Source organism: Gambusia affinis, linkage group LG02 (assembly GCF_019740435.1).
Source record: "Gambusia affinis linkage group LG02, SWU_Gaff_1.0, whole genome shotgun sequence".
Classification (NCBI taxonomy): domain Eukaryota; kingdom Metazoa; phylum Chordata; class Actinopteri; order Cyprinodontiformes; family Poeciliidae; genus Gambusia; species Gambusia affinis.
In genome coordinates, this window is record NC_057869.1 from 2,194,453 (window position 1) to 2,211,472 (window position 17,020).

The following is a 17,020-nucleotide window of genomic DNA, read 5'->3' on the forward strand; positions in this document are numbered from 1 at the left end:
TTTAAATAAAAACTGTTTATTCTCTTTCAATATAGCTTTTGTTCTATCATAGCAGAAAAGAGCCTCCACGTCAGTGCTAAAACCTGGAACTGGATCTTCTGCAACACGGTGCGGCCGGATTCGGATCCAGAGAGTCACTTAGTTTAAAAACGGGTTCAGATCCGATTTCCCATCCGAATTATGAGGGGCTGTGGGTTCCCTGGGCTCTGATGGGATTGGTTTAGTCCGTCCAGTACTGATCCAGTGGGTGTGTGTGTGTGTGTGTGTGTTGGGGTGTGTGTGTGTTGGGGTTGAGTGTGTGTGCTGCAAAAACTGACATCTTGCTCCAGTATGGCTGTTGATGTGGAGGCAGAGGTTTCTGCCAAGAAACGGTTGCAAGTTGAGGTAAGAAAGATTTTTTCCTGAATGGGTGAAAAAAAAATGAAGTTATTAAAAGAAGACAGAAAATCTGAGTCAGATTAATGAAATAAAACAGATTTCATAAATCCTTTAACATTTCCTGGTGCTGTTTTTAAATACAGCCTGAGAATGTTTAGAACTGTTGTTTGGCGTTATAAACACTAAACTTAGATTTTGTGTTTATAACTCTTGTTTTTGTTTATAACTTGTTTTTGTTTATTACTCTTGTTTTTGTTTATAACTCTTGTTTTTGTGTTTATTACTCTTGTTTTTGTTTATAACTCTTGTTTTTGTGTTTATTACTCTTGTTTTTGTTTATAACTCTTGTTTTTGTGTTTATTACTCTTGTTTTTGTTTATAACTCTTGTTTTTGTTTATAACTTGTTTTTGTTTATTACTCTTGTTTTTGTTTATAACTCTTGTTTTTGTTTATTACTCTTGTTTTTGTTTATAACTCTTGTTTTTGTGTTTATTACTCTTGTTTTTGTTTATAACTCTTGTTTTTGTTTATTACTCTTGTTTTTGTTTATTACTCTTGTTTTTGTTTATTACTCTTGTTTGCTGCGCTGCTCATTAATTAAACAAGCTGATTCTATTTCTCTCTCTTCGACTGGACAGAATCAGATGAATCCAGATGAAGAGCTTTGACCCTCTTAAGAGCTAAAATGTGGCATTTAACATAACATATAATAATATGATGGAGTCTAATATAAACAACAGGATTAATTAACGCATTAATTTAGATAAAGATATTAACTTGTCGATGCGATCCAGTAGGCATGGTGCGTTCACTGACCAGATTTTAGAGTTCAGTAAAGGAATGAGATGGTTTATTTTAATATTAAATATTTTAATATTAAATAAACTGTTCCTGGCTGCAGCAGCAGGACAGTGAAACATGTATTACTCTGTTGGTTTGTGTCTCCTAATAAGAACGCCTCCGTCTAGAAGTGGAAATAAAACCTTCTGGTCACAACAGATGGAGTGAAACACAGAAGGTGTGAAGAGTTATCCCTCCTGCTTGTGATGTTTTCTGCTTTTAAAGCTGCATTTCTGGTTCATTACTTCCTGCCAGAAGGCCAGCGGTGGTTACCTGCTGTCTGGTCATCATGTTGCATTGGAGCTGCTTATTGCCTTTGTGCCGTCTGTGTTGGCGTTCGCTTGTTCCTTCACCACTGGATCTGCGGGACAAACAAAGGGAGACGAGGAATGAGTGGAAAGTTCCTGGAAACGGTCAGAACCAGACTGTAGAGCAGGGGTCACCAGGTGACGGTGGTTTAGGTTTGTGCGGATTTTGTGCGACGCTCACATGATGGAGAGCTGGTTGTTCTATTTCAGGTCAGTGATAGTTTTACCTTCCGATCTGTCGGACATTTTTACTTCAACATCTGCTGGTGTCAGCCAACAGGTGAACCGTCAGCTTTTAAGTTTGCGAAACCACAAAAAAAGCTAATAAACCGGCGACCCGCCAGAACCGCACACTGTAAAAAACTGAGGTGGGATCTTAGAACTACGGGAGATTAAAAATTCATTCATCATTTTCAGATGAATGGATTTGCTCTGGACCGTGAAGCAGCTCCCAGTCTGATACAGGTTGTTGACCGCTGATCTAGAGTGTTATAAAGATAACAGCTGTGAAACAAGGATGAGCTCCAGTTTCTGGTTCTTTTCTTTCTGCTGAAAGATAATTCATCTCTGGAATCCATCGCTGTACATATCTGTTGTCCTTCTGTTCCCAGAAGTTTAAAAATTCTAAAGTTTTTCCTAAAACTGGCGCAACCAGAGCTGCAGCGCCTCGGCGCCTCGGCCCCAGGCGCCTCGGCCCCCAGGCGCCTCGGCCCCAGGCGCCTCGGCCCCCGAGCGCCTCGGCCCCAGGCGCCTCGGCCCCCGAGCCGCCTCGGCCCCCCGAACGCCTCGGCCCCCTGAACGCCTCGGCCCCCTGAACGCCTCCCCCCTCCTCTGTAATATTTCTAGAAACCCTCCTGGTGCTGTAGAAGCAACCCAGTTGGGGGAAACCCGTCCAACCTGGCAACCCGGCCGTGTGTGTGCAGGTACTGACAGAAGTAGGTGTGGCGCATGGCCTCGGCCGCCGTCAGCCTCTGCTGGTGGTCGTAGCGCAGCAGCTTGTCCAGCAGGTCCAGCGCCTCCGGACTCACCAGGTGCTGGTTCTCCGACTGGATAAACTGCTCCCAGCGCTTCCGCGACTGCCTGGAACCACAGCGCCCCCGCACAGTCAGCCACGGTATGACGACACAAATTAAAACAGAATTTATATTTAATGAGGCAAACAAAACATAATCTGGCTGCAGATGTTTGCTGAAACTGGAACCGTTAAACTTTAATCTCAGGCTTCGTCCAGCGATCAGTGTACGGCAGAGTATCAGGACAAGACTGAGAAAATTACAATGTTTGAAATGAAAGGGAATAAAATTGTAATGATATCAGAATAAAGTTGTAATACTACAAGAAAATAATCAGAATAATAACTGAAAAATATAATATGTGAATAAAGTCGTAATACTACAATCCCATATTTGGAAACATTCCACATTTTTTAGCTAGCAGGCTCACAAAAAACATCCAAGAAAGAAAAAAGGATCCATTTGAAGAAATGCAACCCACACCATGATGCTGCCACCACCCATTAAGCTACATGGTGCTCATCAGGTTTATTTGAGGTTCGTTTGGTTTCATCGTCACGTTTGGATACAAACTCCCTCTGTGACCCATTTGGAGAAACCAGGAGAACAGCGCCACCAACCAGCGCCTTCACCGGTTTAGGAGAAACATTCAGTAAATTTTACACGTCTGTAACGCCTTGGACATTTGCTGTACCCTCACCCTGACTAATACCTTTACATAACAACAGAAACACAACTCCAGAGTTCATAAAGCTGATCAAAATCATGAAAAATAAAAACAAAAGAACATGTTTGAGTTCTGTCTGGGTCAGAACCGGGTCGGGTTGGTACTCACTGTCCCAGCAGGTCTTTGAAGCGAGTGTCCAGTTCTATGTGATACTTGTGCAGGTAGCCGAACAGTTCGTCAGTGCCGAGAACTTTGGCGATGCGGACCAGCTGCAGAAAGAAAGAACACACACACACACAGACACACACACACAGACACACACACACAGACACACACACACACACACACACACTGGCTCAGTTAGAACCATTTGCATGTTTCTCAGTAACTGAAGGTTCTTGCTTGCAGCATAAAAACGGTGCAGCGGCTAATATCAGGTTTTATGAAACCCAAAACTCAAAAATGCTATTCAAGAAGTAAAAGCTGCAGAGCTGAAACAATTGTTGACATAAACGTCAACTAATTTAGTAATTAAATAATTATTAACTGGAGTATAGAGACTCTAAGTCAGCGGTGTCAAACTCTAGTCCTCCAGGGTGTCCTGCAACTTTTAGATGAGCCTCTGCAGCACCACCTGAGTAGAATAATTAAGTCATTAGCAAGACTCTGGAGAACTGATCTACACAAGGAGCAGGTAATTAAATCATTTCATTCCAGTGTTTTGTTCCTGTGGCACATCTAAAACCTGCAGGATGGCGGCCCTTCAGGACTGGAGTCTGACACCTGTGGTCTAAATAAAGTCATTTCCTGACAGAACAACACAATCAGAGCAGCAATGGAGCCAAAACTATTTTTAAAATATTAAAACATTTTGCATTTAAGATAAAAATTAAACAAAACATTTTTTCTGTAATTTTCCACTCAGAAATCCCAACTTTCAATCAATCAAGTTTATCTGTGTAGCCAGTTCAAAATGCTTTACATCATAAAAAATAAAACTAAAAAGCCATAAAAACATCATAAAGCCACCAATTTGAAAACAAAGGTTACATTTTGTCAAGTGCCATTTTTAAAATAATCAATACAATCAAATATGTTGAAATAAAACCTCACCTGGTTCAAATTATGTAATAAAATAAAATATATTAAATTGTTGGTTATTAAGGACATTGTAGACAGAAAATAATTTCAGCCAAAAGAAATTTTGAGACTGACGTCTGAAATTCAACATAATTATGCCGTTAAAACACTGAAAAACCACTAAAACCTGCAGTTAGTTTGAAAACGTTAAATGACTCTTTATTATTTTATGCAGTTATTAAGAGCCACTGTGAAGGATCCAAGGCAGCAGGTTGCAGCTGCTACAGCAGCTTTGAGGGGATCAGTGGCGCCCCCTGCTGACTGAGTACTAGACAGGTTTCCACAATCACAAAAAAACTTTGAGTCTTTTAGAAATCCTGAAATCCTTCAGCACGACTGCAGTTATTATTTTAATCCACATGTATATTTGTAAGTTAGCACACTAAGATATCTGCATTAGAAACTGGACTAAAATACTCTGTAAGATTTGTTTTTTTGCAGTGTATAACATTATTTATGATGATGGAAACGGTTTTTGCTTTGGATTAAATGGATTTCAACAAACTTTAAAGAAAAGTGTCTGCATGGTTAAAGCATAATTCAGTTTAGTTAATGTCAGAGGGATGATCCTGCTGGTCTCATATCTCCTGCGTTTCTCTGGCCGTCGTGGTGACGTGTGGATGATTCCCGCCGGGCGACCCCCCTACCTGGTCGTAGTTGTCCTGGCCGTGGAAAAACGGCTCCTTCAGGAAGATCATGCTGGCCAGCATGCAGCCGAAGCTCCACATGTCCAAACTGTAGTCATACATCTGCAAAAACATCCGCAGCGTCAGATCAGCTGAGCCGTTTAAATATGAGGTTTAACTCAGATGAACTGACCTGATAGTCCACTAGCAGCTCAGGGCCTTTGAAATAGCGAGACGCCACCCTGACGTTGTATTCCTGAGCGGGATGGTAGAACTCGGCCAAACCCCAATCGATGAGACGAAGCTGCAGCACAACAGAGTCAACAAACTGATTACCGACCGTCTGCAGCGCCGCCACGCAAGAAAAATAAGAATAAAGACACAATGTTATGACTTTTTTCTCTAAATATTCAGATTTATTCTCATGACTTTATTCCTGTCACATTACCACTTTATTCTGGTACAATTATAATTTTATTCTCAAAATATTCACATTTTATTTCTGTAATACAACTTTATTCTTGTTTTTTATTTTACTTTTATTCCTGCGCTGTCAAATTTTATTCTCAGTGTTCTGAATTTATCCTATTATTGTAACTTTATGCTGGTTTGTTTTTGACTTCATTTTTATAAAATTAAGACTTTATTTTCTGTTATAATTTTATGACTGAATTTTTTTTTTTAATCGGCTCTAATAATTTGTCGTATGATTTAACTTCAGACAGTGAGTAAAAAATGTTTTTGTCTTTTTATAATCTTTAAATTTAAAACTATAAAGCTACCAGAACAGAGTGAAAATAAAACGAGAATAAAAGTGTAATATTATGACTTTATACTTTTATCTTTCTGTATTTTCTTAGCGAAGCTCTGATATTCTGTTGTATAATTTAGCTTCAGACAGTGAGAAACAAAATGTGTATTTATCGTTTTATCATATTTAAATATCTGGTTTCGACTGTAAATAACAAACTTTATTACAACACGGTGCTGTTTGAATATTTAGCATTTTCCAGGACTTTAAGCAGAAATCCAGCACTTTCCAAACCTCGAAAATGCCTGATTGAAACCCGGCCCTGTTTATTCAGCAGCTAAACGATCATTTTAGGGCGGAAGAGGAGGAAGAGGAGCAGCACCTTCCTCAGCTGGTGGTCGATCATGACGTTGTGCGGCTTCACGTCCCGGTGCATGATCCCCATGCTGTGGCAGTAGTCCAGAGCCTGGAGCAGAAACAAATCAACGTTTCCTCCTCAGACAGAAATAATGAGAAACTCATTTAACCATCAGGAGCAACAGCCTTCATCAACGCTCCACTTTTTAAAAAATTATTCATAATTAACACAAACTGAGTAAAAACACAAAGAATACTCAAATGCAATAATTACATTTGTCTCTGTAAAGTTTCCTGCACCTAAAAATATCAAAACCAAAAACCTTTAGATCTAAAAACCACAAAGTTTAATTTGATTTTACAGAAAACAAGAACAGTGAGCAGCTCCATGTTGTGACGAACTTCAGCTTTTATATATAAAATCAAAGATCCAAAGTGAAGGACGGTCACCACTTACGTTTACTTCAGTATTTTTATTTCTTTCTTTAATAGTTTTTCTCCACCATATTTTTTTATGCTGCTCTGAGTTGAGTTCAATTTCTGGATACTTTACACAATGAGACTAATTTCACTTAATGAAGACTAGAAATGCACCAAACCGAGGCAGAGATCTTCATGTTGTAGTGAGACCTCTTGTTCATAAACCAGCTTTGTTGTTCTAATATTTTCCATCTGCAGCCATTTGGGGATCAATAAGATGCAGTAAATACTTTATACCGTCTCTAGACGTACTTCACCTTTTTATTAAATACATTTAGTGGAATCATTTCTGTTATGAGTGTTTTATTTTTACTTAACGCTGAAGTAATGCATCAAATAAATATTTCTTGTTGGTTCCATGTTTCTGAGGTTTTACTCTTTTTGTCCTCTACAGATCCTGAAGTCTCAGTTAAGCTCCGTACAGCTGATCTCACCTTGAGCAGCTCATACATGTAGTAGCGGATGTCGTAGTCGGTCAGCTTCTGGTACAGCTCCTGCAGGAACGATAAGAGACACTGGAGTTTTAGCTGTTAGCCGCCAACGGCCTCTCCGCTAACAGGAAGTCATTCTGTTAGCTGCCTATCGGTGCATGGATGGTAGTGTGGAGCCAGCCCAACTCAAGTACCTTAAAATCTGTGTTATTGATGAACTCAAAGACAAGTGCTGGCGTTCTGGACTGCAAAGAGAAAACAACAAACACGGACAGCAGCTGCAGGTGAGTGGAGACCATTAGCCGGACTGGATTACGGCGGCGGGCATGCAGCGCTGCAGGCGGCCAGGCGCTCCGCTCTCACTCACCACCGGGTCTTTGACAGTGTCCACCAGGCGGATGATGTTGGTTCCTCCTCGCAGGTTTTCCAGAATCTTTATTTCCCTTTTGATCTTCTTCTTCTTGACAGGCTGAGGAGCAGAAACCAGGATTTAACCGACAGAGAAACAAAATGAGAGGAAGATCTGGCTGAGCTTGAAGCCTGGAAAGGCTGGTCACGTTCAGATGTTCAATGTTTGAACAGTTTCAGCAAAGAATAATCTGAAATACACGACAACACACCCGAATCTGCAGACTGAAAGTTTTCCTCATTATTCTTTGCAAACAGTTCAAACTCCGTCCGACTGGATGTTTGGTTTCCTGCTGCCTGCCGAGTTTTACATCCCTGCAGAACGTTAGTCTCAACTTCACTGAGCTCCTGGCTGAAGATGTTTTGCTTTATTTGGTAATTAGATGGTTTCAGGAGCTGATCAGAAGTGTTTGGCAGCGCTAACTAGAAAGTTAGTTGTGCAACTCTAAACCACTAATCATAAACATTATGTCCATTAAAAATGCTAACTGGTGTCATATATCAGATTAAATAGCATTTTTATTTGTAAATCTTCAGTTTAAAAGTACTTTTCCACTGTGTGTCCAATATTGTTTTCCTTATTGTAATTTATGGTGCAGCCATTGAGAAGAGCTGTTTCCTGTTTCTCATTAATCTGCATCAGTGAGGATGAGGATGATGAAGTTTTCTCACCTTGAGGATTTTCACCACCACCTTCTCGTTGTTTGTAACGTTTATCGCCTCAAACACTTCGCTGTACTTCCCCCGGCCCAGTTTGCGCACCAGCTGGTAGTTGTCCTGGTTGCTGAATAGAGCAGAAACAACTCGCTGTTACCACGACAACGACGACCTTCCGACGGTCGTCGGCACGCCGCCTCACCTCCAGTTTGGCACGTGTGCGTCGTAGTCCCAGTACTCCCGGTTCTTCTGCGTGTTGACGTCGGTGTAAACCCGAGCCTTGCTGCTGGCCGGCGAGGATCCGGGCATCGCTGGCGTTGAGGCTCCGCGTCCCGGACCGTCTCCTCCCTCGTAATACTCGTCGGCTCGATATCGGAAAGCAGCGCAGTGGCTGTGCAGGGTCTGCGGCTCTAAGGTCGCCCCGCTGTGCTTACCATTGGCTTTGGCGGCTCGCGGCCTGACAGGAAAGGCGGCGGGCCGGTCCGGGGCGGCCGCGGTGCAGAACGACAGCGCTACGATCACAGAGTGAGTGAAGCCCCTGAGCAGGATACTGGGAAGGATGGAATGGAGAACCGCCAGCTGTGGGGAGAAAGAGGAGGCCTTACAGTCCGCCTGGAGGAACACCATCTGACCACTCAAAACATTTTATTTACACTGAATAAAACCACATCCACCAGCAGTCTCAAACTGTGAGCTACAGGTGCCACCTAGTGGTCATCATGGTACTGCACGTAAACAAATGTTTATGTTTAAAATGATAATGGATACACGTCTCAAGTCCTGGTCACTGAAAACAACGCTGAAGAAACCGGTGGGCAGAAAACAAATCCGGACCTGTCACGATACGTTCTGCTGGACGATAAATCGTCCCAGAAGTTATTGTAATAAACGATAATATTGTTGTTTTGAGACCATTTTCAAGTAACATAATGGCAAAATAATGTAAGAACATATTCTCAAAGATCAATAAACTTTAAATTCTAGCGAACATTTAACACTGGAAGACATTTTATCTAATTTTATAAACCTTTTTCTTGACAAAAAAAAAGTGTGGAAAGTTAAAGTTTTGGGTTTAGAAAAACATTCAAAAATGTAGCTCAAAAAATATAAAATAAATAATACAGTGAGATTATCCATTAGCATCATATCTAAACACTGTGACCATCATAGACCGTCAAAAATCCAGGTTTCCAGTTTAAATATCTGTAACCAGCAGTGCTGTGACACATGACCTCATGACTTGCTTAAATCAAAACAGGCTAGTAATTACAGTTAAACAAGTCAGTCTAACTGTAATTACCAGTTTTTAGTCCGTCTGGAAGCCAGATGTGTGGGGATGGTTTTGTTTTGTTTTACTGCTTCTGGATATTATTGGGTTTTATTACAATATAAACACACATACCTCAGCAAAATCAGTGGAGCCAGCCAGGTTTGAATGGACAGGGCAAAATTACTACAATGTGGAAAACATTGGCCTATTTAAGTATAAAATTAGGTTAAATAAATATGCAACTTGATCAAATTCCTTTGAGCCTCATTATGAGCCGTTAACCACTTCATATTATCAATCTTTATACAAATATTTTATACAAATAACTACAATAAAACGTAGGATTTCATAACTTCTGACTTAATTTGAATGATGCTTTCTATTTCTACTCAAACAGTGAGAAACAGACGCACCTCTTAACCGTTACGAACTGATTATGCGCTAAATTGTTGTAATTTGAGCATCTTTTAGCGCATTTTTCTCATTTTAAGTCCAGTTTTTTGGGGCCTTTTAACGCTCAATCATCGTCTGTTTTCTCTTCAGCCTAAAAATCTGCTTTATTTTGCATCTAAACTCGGGGTTTGGTGTGAATCAAAGTGAAAACCCATCGATAACACCGGGGACTAGTCGTAACTCTGAGGCGGGATTAGTTAGCATCATCTGTGATGAACTCAACCAGCGGTAACGAGGCTAACTAGTAACGGTAGGCTAGCTGCATAAAACCGTTCAAAAAGCGAAAAGTTTGACCCAGAACTGTGGCGTCGCAGAGAAATATACCAGCTAGACTCACCTGTGTGTCCCCGCGCAGCTCAAACCGATCACACTATCAATCAATTTGATCGATTAGTGGCGTAGTTTCTGTAAGCTGAGAGAGAGAAGCTAAAGCTAGCTGCTAACCTCGAGCGCAGAGAGGCTCCTCCGTCATCAACGGCCGTTCGCTCGCGGCTCGAGCTGCGATGTCCTCGCGGCGATGCGAGCCGAACTTGGGTTTCCAGATGATCGATGAGGTGATTGGCTTATTGATCCCGACAGATGGGCGGTGGTGGAGGAGTCTTCATCAGCGGCTGCTCTTCACCTCTGCAGTCAACATTACCCGGAAGTTAACCGCGCAGAGGATCAATCGCCACACAAACAGTATGAAGAAAGAATACAACAACATTATATTTACCGTTATTTAAATTAGAAAACAAAATTATTTGAATATTTGTTTTTCAATAAACTACAATTTTAAAATGAGGGTTTCATAAGACATTTCAGAAAAGACCAATTATTACATTTTCAAATTACCTACGCAAAATTGTATTTAATTTTTTAATTATGTTTCTAAAATGTAGACATATACAAGCAAAAAAGGTTTTGTATATATATACATATATATATATATAGATTTATATATATAAGGTGTGTGCACACACCACACCTAAAAGGACGTTTGGTTAAAGGGCATTGATTAAAGTATTTAATTGCATGCTGTCCACAGTTAACTCGTGATTTATCGCAAATAAATCACGAATAAAATAATTCTTTTATTTACATTAGTCTTATAAGCATTGAGGTAGACAGGTGTACCACTTTTTAATATATATATATATATATATATATATATATATATATATATATATATATATATATATATATATATATATATATCGACACACACACACAGATTTAAGGATTGTCAATTGATGAAAATATTTAATTGTAAAGTTGTTTGGTTTAGGTGATGAAACTGTTGAAAAGTAAAGACACTGTTAAAAGTGTCTTTAACACTTGGACAACAAAATAATAATAGCATATCATCCATAGTTGAGTCAGAATGAATTGCAAATGGTTTTTATTCTTAATATTTCTATAAAGATATTAATGAATATTCTTAATATAAGTTTATGTATATAGCAAAAATTCTATTTATTTATGTTCTTGATGCAAAAGATCCAAGTAAATCAAAAACTAAAAAAATGAAATAAAATTGAAGTTTCTTGTTGACAAAATGGAGGATAAATGTTTTAAGGAACTTAGCAGAGGCGGAGCAGCTTATTATAAGGGTGGTTTATTTTAATATACAGTATGAACAGGGTTTATAATGATATCCTTACGCTTCGATGAACTCCAGGTGGAGCTTCTGAAGCGGACTCACCAGGATTCAAACCATGGCACTCAGTCCCACCCTGTAGACCCCCCAAGTCCACGACTCCAAAACCTTTCCTTTAAATATACTGCAAAGATTGTACAGAATATAAATCCACACAGTAAACTAAAGTACACACATTTTTTACTCTTTTTTTCTTACCTTTATCCTTGGTAAAAAACCAACACATAAGTGGAAAGTTTTACTCTGATTTTTAAGTCCTGTTGGACCAAGAGGAGGCTAGGATTCAGTGGAAACAATACAAGGCCAATTCTTAAAAACAAATGACAATACTCAATAATAATAATAATAACAATAATAATAATAACTTTTGTTATATCTAAAACTAATGCAACTACATCTGTGGCAAGTGAGCAACATAATGCTTCGTGGGGTTAAACTTTGTGATATTTCCGGTGGAAATGAAGCTCATTCAGAGTGAATAAAAAAGCAGGTAACATAAGCACTATACAGTTGTCAGAGTTTACATCGCGTATACACACAATCTATAATATAACAGAGTAGACTATTCCATGAATCAGTAGTCATAAATATTACACTGTGCATGTCCTATTGCACAAGTCAAGTGTTTCTACGACACGATAGGTACGCGGGTTAGTTACCTACATGTCGCTTGTTTTAATACAAAGATGCAACAACACAGATTTTATAGGAGACGGGCTGTACAGTTTCACAAATCCATGTGAAGTCTTTTCTTCTTCTTCTTCCTCTGAGGATGTCCTAAATAAAGCAAAGCTATCATACAACAGTAATACTAATGTGGGAGAAGAATCCATGCACAGACAGATGGATCTACGTTCTACTGACGTGTTCGCTTTCAGCTTCACCGGACGTTAAATAAAAACAAAAACGAGTGAGCAGAAAGAATAAAAACTAATAATAACAATAATAAGAATAATAAAAAGGCACATGGACTGAAGAGGAGTCGATACAAATGGGATGACTGTCTGGAAACGAGAGCCATCTTTCTCAACAACGGTTACAGAACAACCAACCACATGCAACCACAGACTACGGTCCCAGACTTTACAGAGAAAACCGTCACATCCTTTTCTTTCTGCTCGAGTTTTCCTTCTTCAAATAGAAGACGGATCCCGATTTCCTACGGCGGCGTCTGAGGGACGATGGAGGAGATGAAACTTTGGAAAAAAACAAAAACACCTAATAATTTCAGAGCTTTGAAAGTCTAAAGTTGAGCTGTTTTGTTTTCTTTTTTTTTTTTTTTTTGCAAATTTTTGTTTTTGAGCTTGGAAATGTACAAGTTTGTTCTACAAAAAATATGGGATTATCCTCCATGTTTCTGAGTCTTTTCTTGAAAATTTCTGAGCTGAAGTTCAACATTTTTCAGTTTCTGTTTGCAAATTTCAAAGTGTTTTTCTAAAACATTTATGAGCTTAATCTTAAAATTTTTAAGGTTTTTTTATTTTGCAAATTTTTGACCAAGTTTAGAAATTTCTAAGTTTCTTCTAGAAAAGTCTTGAGACTGATCTAAAACTGTTTTTTTTCTAGCAAATTTTTAACTTTCTGAGTGAAAAATTTGATTATTTTTTTTTCTTGAAAATTAAAATTTTTGAGTTTCTGCTTGCAAATTTAAAATTTTTAGTTTAGACATTTCAGAGTTTTTCTAAAATTTCTGAGTTTTTTCTGTCAAACTCAAGTTTTGGAGCTCGGAAATTTTCTAATTTTTCTCTAGAACATTTCTGATATTAATTTTAAAATTTCTGAGTTTTTTGGGCAGAAACCTACTCCTTTGTTTTCCCCATTTACGATGGCCCTAAAGCGCCGTCGTACGGTTCCCCCTCTGTGTCTTGGAATCACAAAAGCAGGAGAGTCACTGGGAGTGCTTTCGGAGTTCATTGGATGCACGGTGCTTCGGGGAAATTCTCGTTCTCCGCTGTGTGCTGCACCGTGTGCTCCTGCAGCGCCGTCAGGTCGACGAAGCGCTCGCCACACCACACGCATTTAAACTGCGTCTCCCGTGAATGCACGCTCTGGTGTTTGGCCAGATGCTCCCGCTGCTTGAAGCTCTTGTCACAGTTGGCGCATTTGAAGGGCTTCTCGCCTGTGTGGACGCGGCGGTGCCGCTGCAGCTCTGAGGAGTACCTGAAGCGCTTCTCGCAGTCGGGGCACTTTAGCGGCTTCTCCCGCGTCGGGTCGCAGCGGTGCTGGACGAACTCGGAGGACGACACAAAGCGCTTGTCGCACAGAGAGCACTTGAGCGGCTTCTCCGTGCAGTGAGTGCTTTGGTGCCGCTGCAGCGTAGAATTCTTTTTGTAACCTTTGCCGCACACGTCGCATTTATACGGCTTTTCCACCTCACCTCCACATTTGTGCCGCAGCAGCTCCCCTGACTGGCTGAAGGACTTCTGGCACGACGCGCATTTGAAAAGCGACTCCATGCCGTGGACCTGCTGGTGGTAGAGCAGATGCGACGGCTGCAGGAAGCCCTTGTCGCAGAGGTTGCACTTGAACGGCCGGTCGGCGGGGTTCTTGTGCGTGCGGCGGTGGCGCACCAGCGCGTACTGCTGCTTGAAGCTCATCTGGCACTCGTCGCATTGGAAAGGCCGCTCCTCGGAGTGCGTGCGCTCGTGCTGCCGCAGGTCGGACGGCCGCTTGAAGCTCTTCCCGCATGAGCCGCAGCGGAACGGCCTCTCGCTCTCCGGCTGGCACTGATGGTGCAGGAGCTCCGACGACTCTTTGAAGTGCATCTCGCATAAATTGCACTTGAACAAGTGCTCGCCCGAATGAGCGTACATGTGCCGCACCAGGTGGGAGCGGTGCTTGAAGCTCTTCTCGCACACGGCGCACTTGTATGGCCGCTCGGAGCTGTGCGTGCGCTGGTGGTGCGCTAGATGCGATGACTGGCTGAAGCTTTTGTCACACGTGTCGCATTTGTACGGCTTCTCCCCCGTGTGAATCCGCTCGTGGCGCGTCAGCTCCGACAGATGGCGGAAGGACTTGTGGCACACGGAGCACTTGTACGGCCTGTCGGGTGCGGACGCCTCGAACGTTGGCGGTGAGGCGGCGCTGATGACCGCGCCACCGCCGGAACTCTCGCCGCTGGAGGGCTGCTGCGGGTTGGCGGCGGACGAGGTGGGCGTGACGTTCCCGGAGCCCGGCCGGTACGTCTTCTCACAGATGGAGCACTTCATCGGGTTGTTACCGTGCGAGTTGTGATGCTGTGCCAGCGAGGTAAGCAAAGAGAAGCCCATTTTGCAAACGCCACACACAAATGGCTTCTGCTCCACCTGAACGCACTGATGCTCCAACAAGTCGGTCGCCTGACTGAAGATCTTCATGCACTGCGTGCACTGGAACGAGCGGTCCTGTGTCACCATGCACTGGTGCTCGTGTGGGTTGGCCAGGTGGGAAATGTCGTGGCCACAGGCTCCGCATTTATGCCCTCTGTCGGCCCCTACCTGCAAGGAGGCCTGCTGCGCTTGAACAACGTGCTGCGGATGCTGCGGCTGCTGCAGGGAGGCGTCCGGCTGCAGGACTACACCGTACACGGTGCAGCTCAGAGAGTTGTCGCCTGCTTGAGGGAGAGTGTGCACAACAGAGGGTGGAGCCACTGCATGCTGCTGTTGCTGCTGCTGCTGCCATGCCTCCGTCATCCTGGATGTAGGGAGGATTATATCCCAAATTTGACACAAGGATGGATGCAGCTGCAGGAAAGTCTGTAATGGATCGCTCAGTGTCTGGAGAAACCCTGGAGGGGGCGCAGAGTAAAGAGCAAAATAAATAAACAACAAATAAACAAGATAACAACTGAAATAATGTAAGTATTTAAGCTGAAATAATGTCTAACAAAGTGATAATAAATTCAAAGTGATCTAAAAATAAATAAAATACTTGTAAACTGCTGTGTTAAGTGTTATTTCTGTTTGGAGCACAAGACTGTTTGCTTTTAAGCCAAAGAAATCCCTGAAGATGTCACTTCGTCAAAGTGGCTTTCGCTTCAGAAAGAAAACAGAATCAATGGGCTCGGTCTATTTCCTGGAGCGCTAATCGGACATATAAAGATTTTGAATTTTGACACACTTTTAAATTCGGGTTTTGTTAAATATGGTAAAAACAAAGCGTCTTGTTGGGGGATGTCATTTCTTTCAGGGTGTCAGAGTGAGCCATAAAAACGTTTCCGTTGCAGGATGTAGCTCGATGTTAGCATGCTAGCTGCTAACGGCTGGAGCTTCCTCTCGTTTGAAAAAATAAAAGGAGAATAACATCCGGGGATTCAAAGCGATGAAGTATATAAACAAGCTGATTTCTAACTATGACGGGCGTCTGGAGCGCTGCAGCTTGTAAGCGACACGGTTGAAGGTGGAAAAACGGCTGGTTGGAAGCGAGGCTAAGCGGCAGAGGGAGCCCCCATCAGAGCAGGCCTTCCCCGGAGCTGCAGGGGGAAAAATCCGCCTCCTGCAGCCGAGCCTCCTCGCATCCGCTAAAACGAACGAGAGCCAGAACGACCGCCAGAACTCACCGTAGTTGCTTATCGACGCTCCTTGTCGCACTCTCTGGTTTGCGCTCGGTAACCGTGGGTGTTTTCGGTTCTTAGACCGGCGGCGGCGGAGGGGATGCGGTCGAAGCCGGACGCCATCCTCCAGCAGACGGACGGACACCGGAAACCGCCACGCAGCGACCCGCTGCCGCTGTGCTGCAGCACTACAGCCGCTTCATGTCGGAGGAGAACCTGGAAGTTACGAAATAGGAGCTCTGGCGGCAATAATCGCCTGTCAGCTTCCGTAAAATAGCTTTCAAACTAACACAAAGGCGATCTGGAGCTGGTTAAAATAATACGAGGTGTAGTCCCAGCTTTTGAACACCAGGGGTCGCTGTATCACTCAATGTAACCGCAACCTAGTTAAAAACTACTGTTGTTTTAAAGTCCTGATACTATTTTCTTATTTGTAAACCAATAACAAAGTATTACTTCTCAAGATGGTTAAAATTCCTCATTTTAAACTTTTAGCTATTTTTTGTGGAGACGTTCTCATGAAGTTAATACTTTTTTTTGTATCATTACAACTTTATTCTAGTAATATTACGAAATTATTTTGTATTATAAAGACTTGTTATTAGACTCATGTTATTACAACTTTATTCTCCTATTATTATGAGTTTATTCTGCTAATATAATTTCCCCCCTGTAATATTATAGCTCTGTTCTTCTATTATAACACAATTATGGTAAAATTATGACTTTATTCTAGTTTTATTCCAACTTTATTCTAAAATTTCTATTTAATTCTCATATTTTCATGACTGTATTCTGACATTAATCTTATCCTTGAATTATTGCAACTTTATTCTTGTATTATAACGACTTTATTTTCTTGTTATTATAACTTTATTCTGCTAAAATTATGACTATTCTGGTGTGATTACATCTTTATTCAGGTAAAATTATAACTTGTCATTTTCACAACTTTGGGTAAAATTATGAATATATTCTGGCATTATTTGTTTTTATTCTTGCATCATTTATAACATTTTCCTCATCTGTCGGTCCTAACACTCCTTTGACTCTTATCAGTGACTTTTTAC

General features: G+C 41.5%; 2 protein-coding genes across 4 annotated transcripts; both read right to left on the reverse strand.

Moving 5' to 3' along the window:
* Positions 1-10,470, reverse strand: csnk2a2a (casein kinase 2, alpha prime polypeptide a). Of its 3 annotated transcripts, none has more exons than XM_044105387.1 (13): positions 10,225-10,469; positions 8,260-8,636; positions 8,073-8,184; positions 7,360-7,461; positions 7,187-7,237; positions 6,996-7,055; positions 6,107-6,190; positions 5,167-5,277; positions 4,995-5,096; positions 3,376-3,476; positions 2,459-2,607; positions 1,493-1,580; positions 1-401 (listed from the first exon to the last, which is right to left on the reverse strand). In XM_044105387.1, the coding sequence occupies exons 2-12, from the start codon at positions 8,364-8,366 to the stop codon at positions 1,507-1,509; spliced, it is 1,053 nt and encodes a 350-aa protein (XP_043961322.1). In that variant the 5' UTR covers positions 8,367-8,636; positions 10,225-10,469; the 3' UTR covers positions 1-401; positions 1,493-1,506. The 3 variants fall into 3 exon arrangements, with proteins under 3 accessions (XP_043961322.1, XP_043961332.1, XP_043961340.1); XM_044105397.1 differs by having other exon boundaries at positions 10,118-10,469; XM_044105405.1 differs by lacking the exon at positions 1-401 and having other exon boundaries at positions 1,492-1,580; positions 10,118-10,470.
* An 871-nt stretch (positions 10,471-11,341) lies between these two features.
* Positions 11,342-16,366, reverse strand: LOC122824591 (zinc finger protein 319). The gene is made up of 2 exons (XM_044105420.1): positions 15,957-16,366; positions 11,342-15,185 (listed from the first exon to the last, which is right to left on the reverse strand). Exon 2 carries the CDS (start codon positions 15,088-15,090, stop codon positions 13,330-13,332), a length of 1,761 nt encoding a protein of 586 aa, XP_043961355.1. The 5' UTR covers positions 15,091-15,185; positions 15,957-16,366; the 3' UTR covers positions 11,342-13,329.
* Positions 16,367-17,020: the final 654 nt, after the last annotated feature.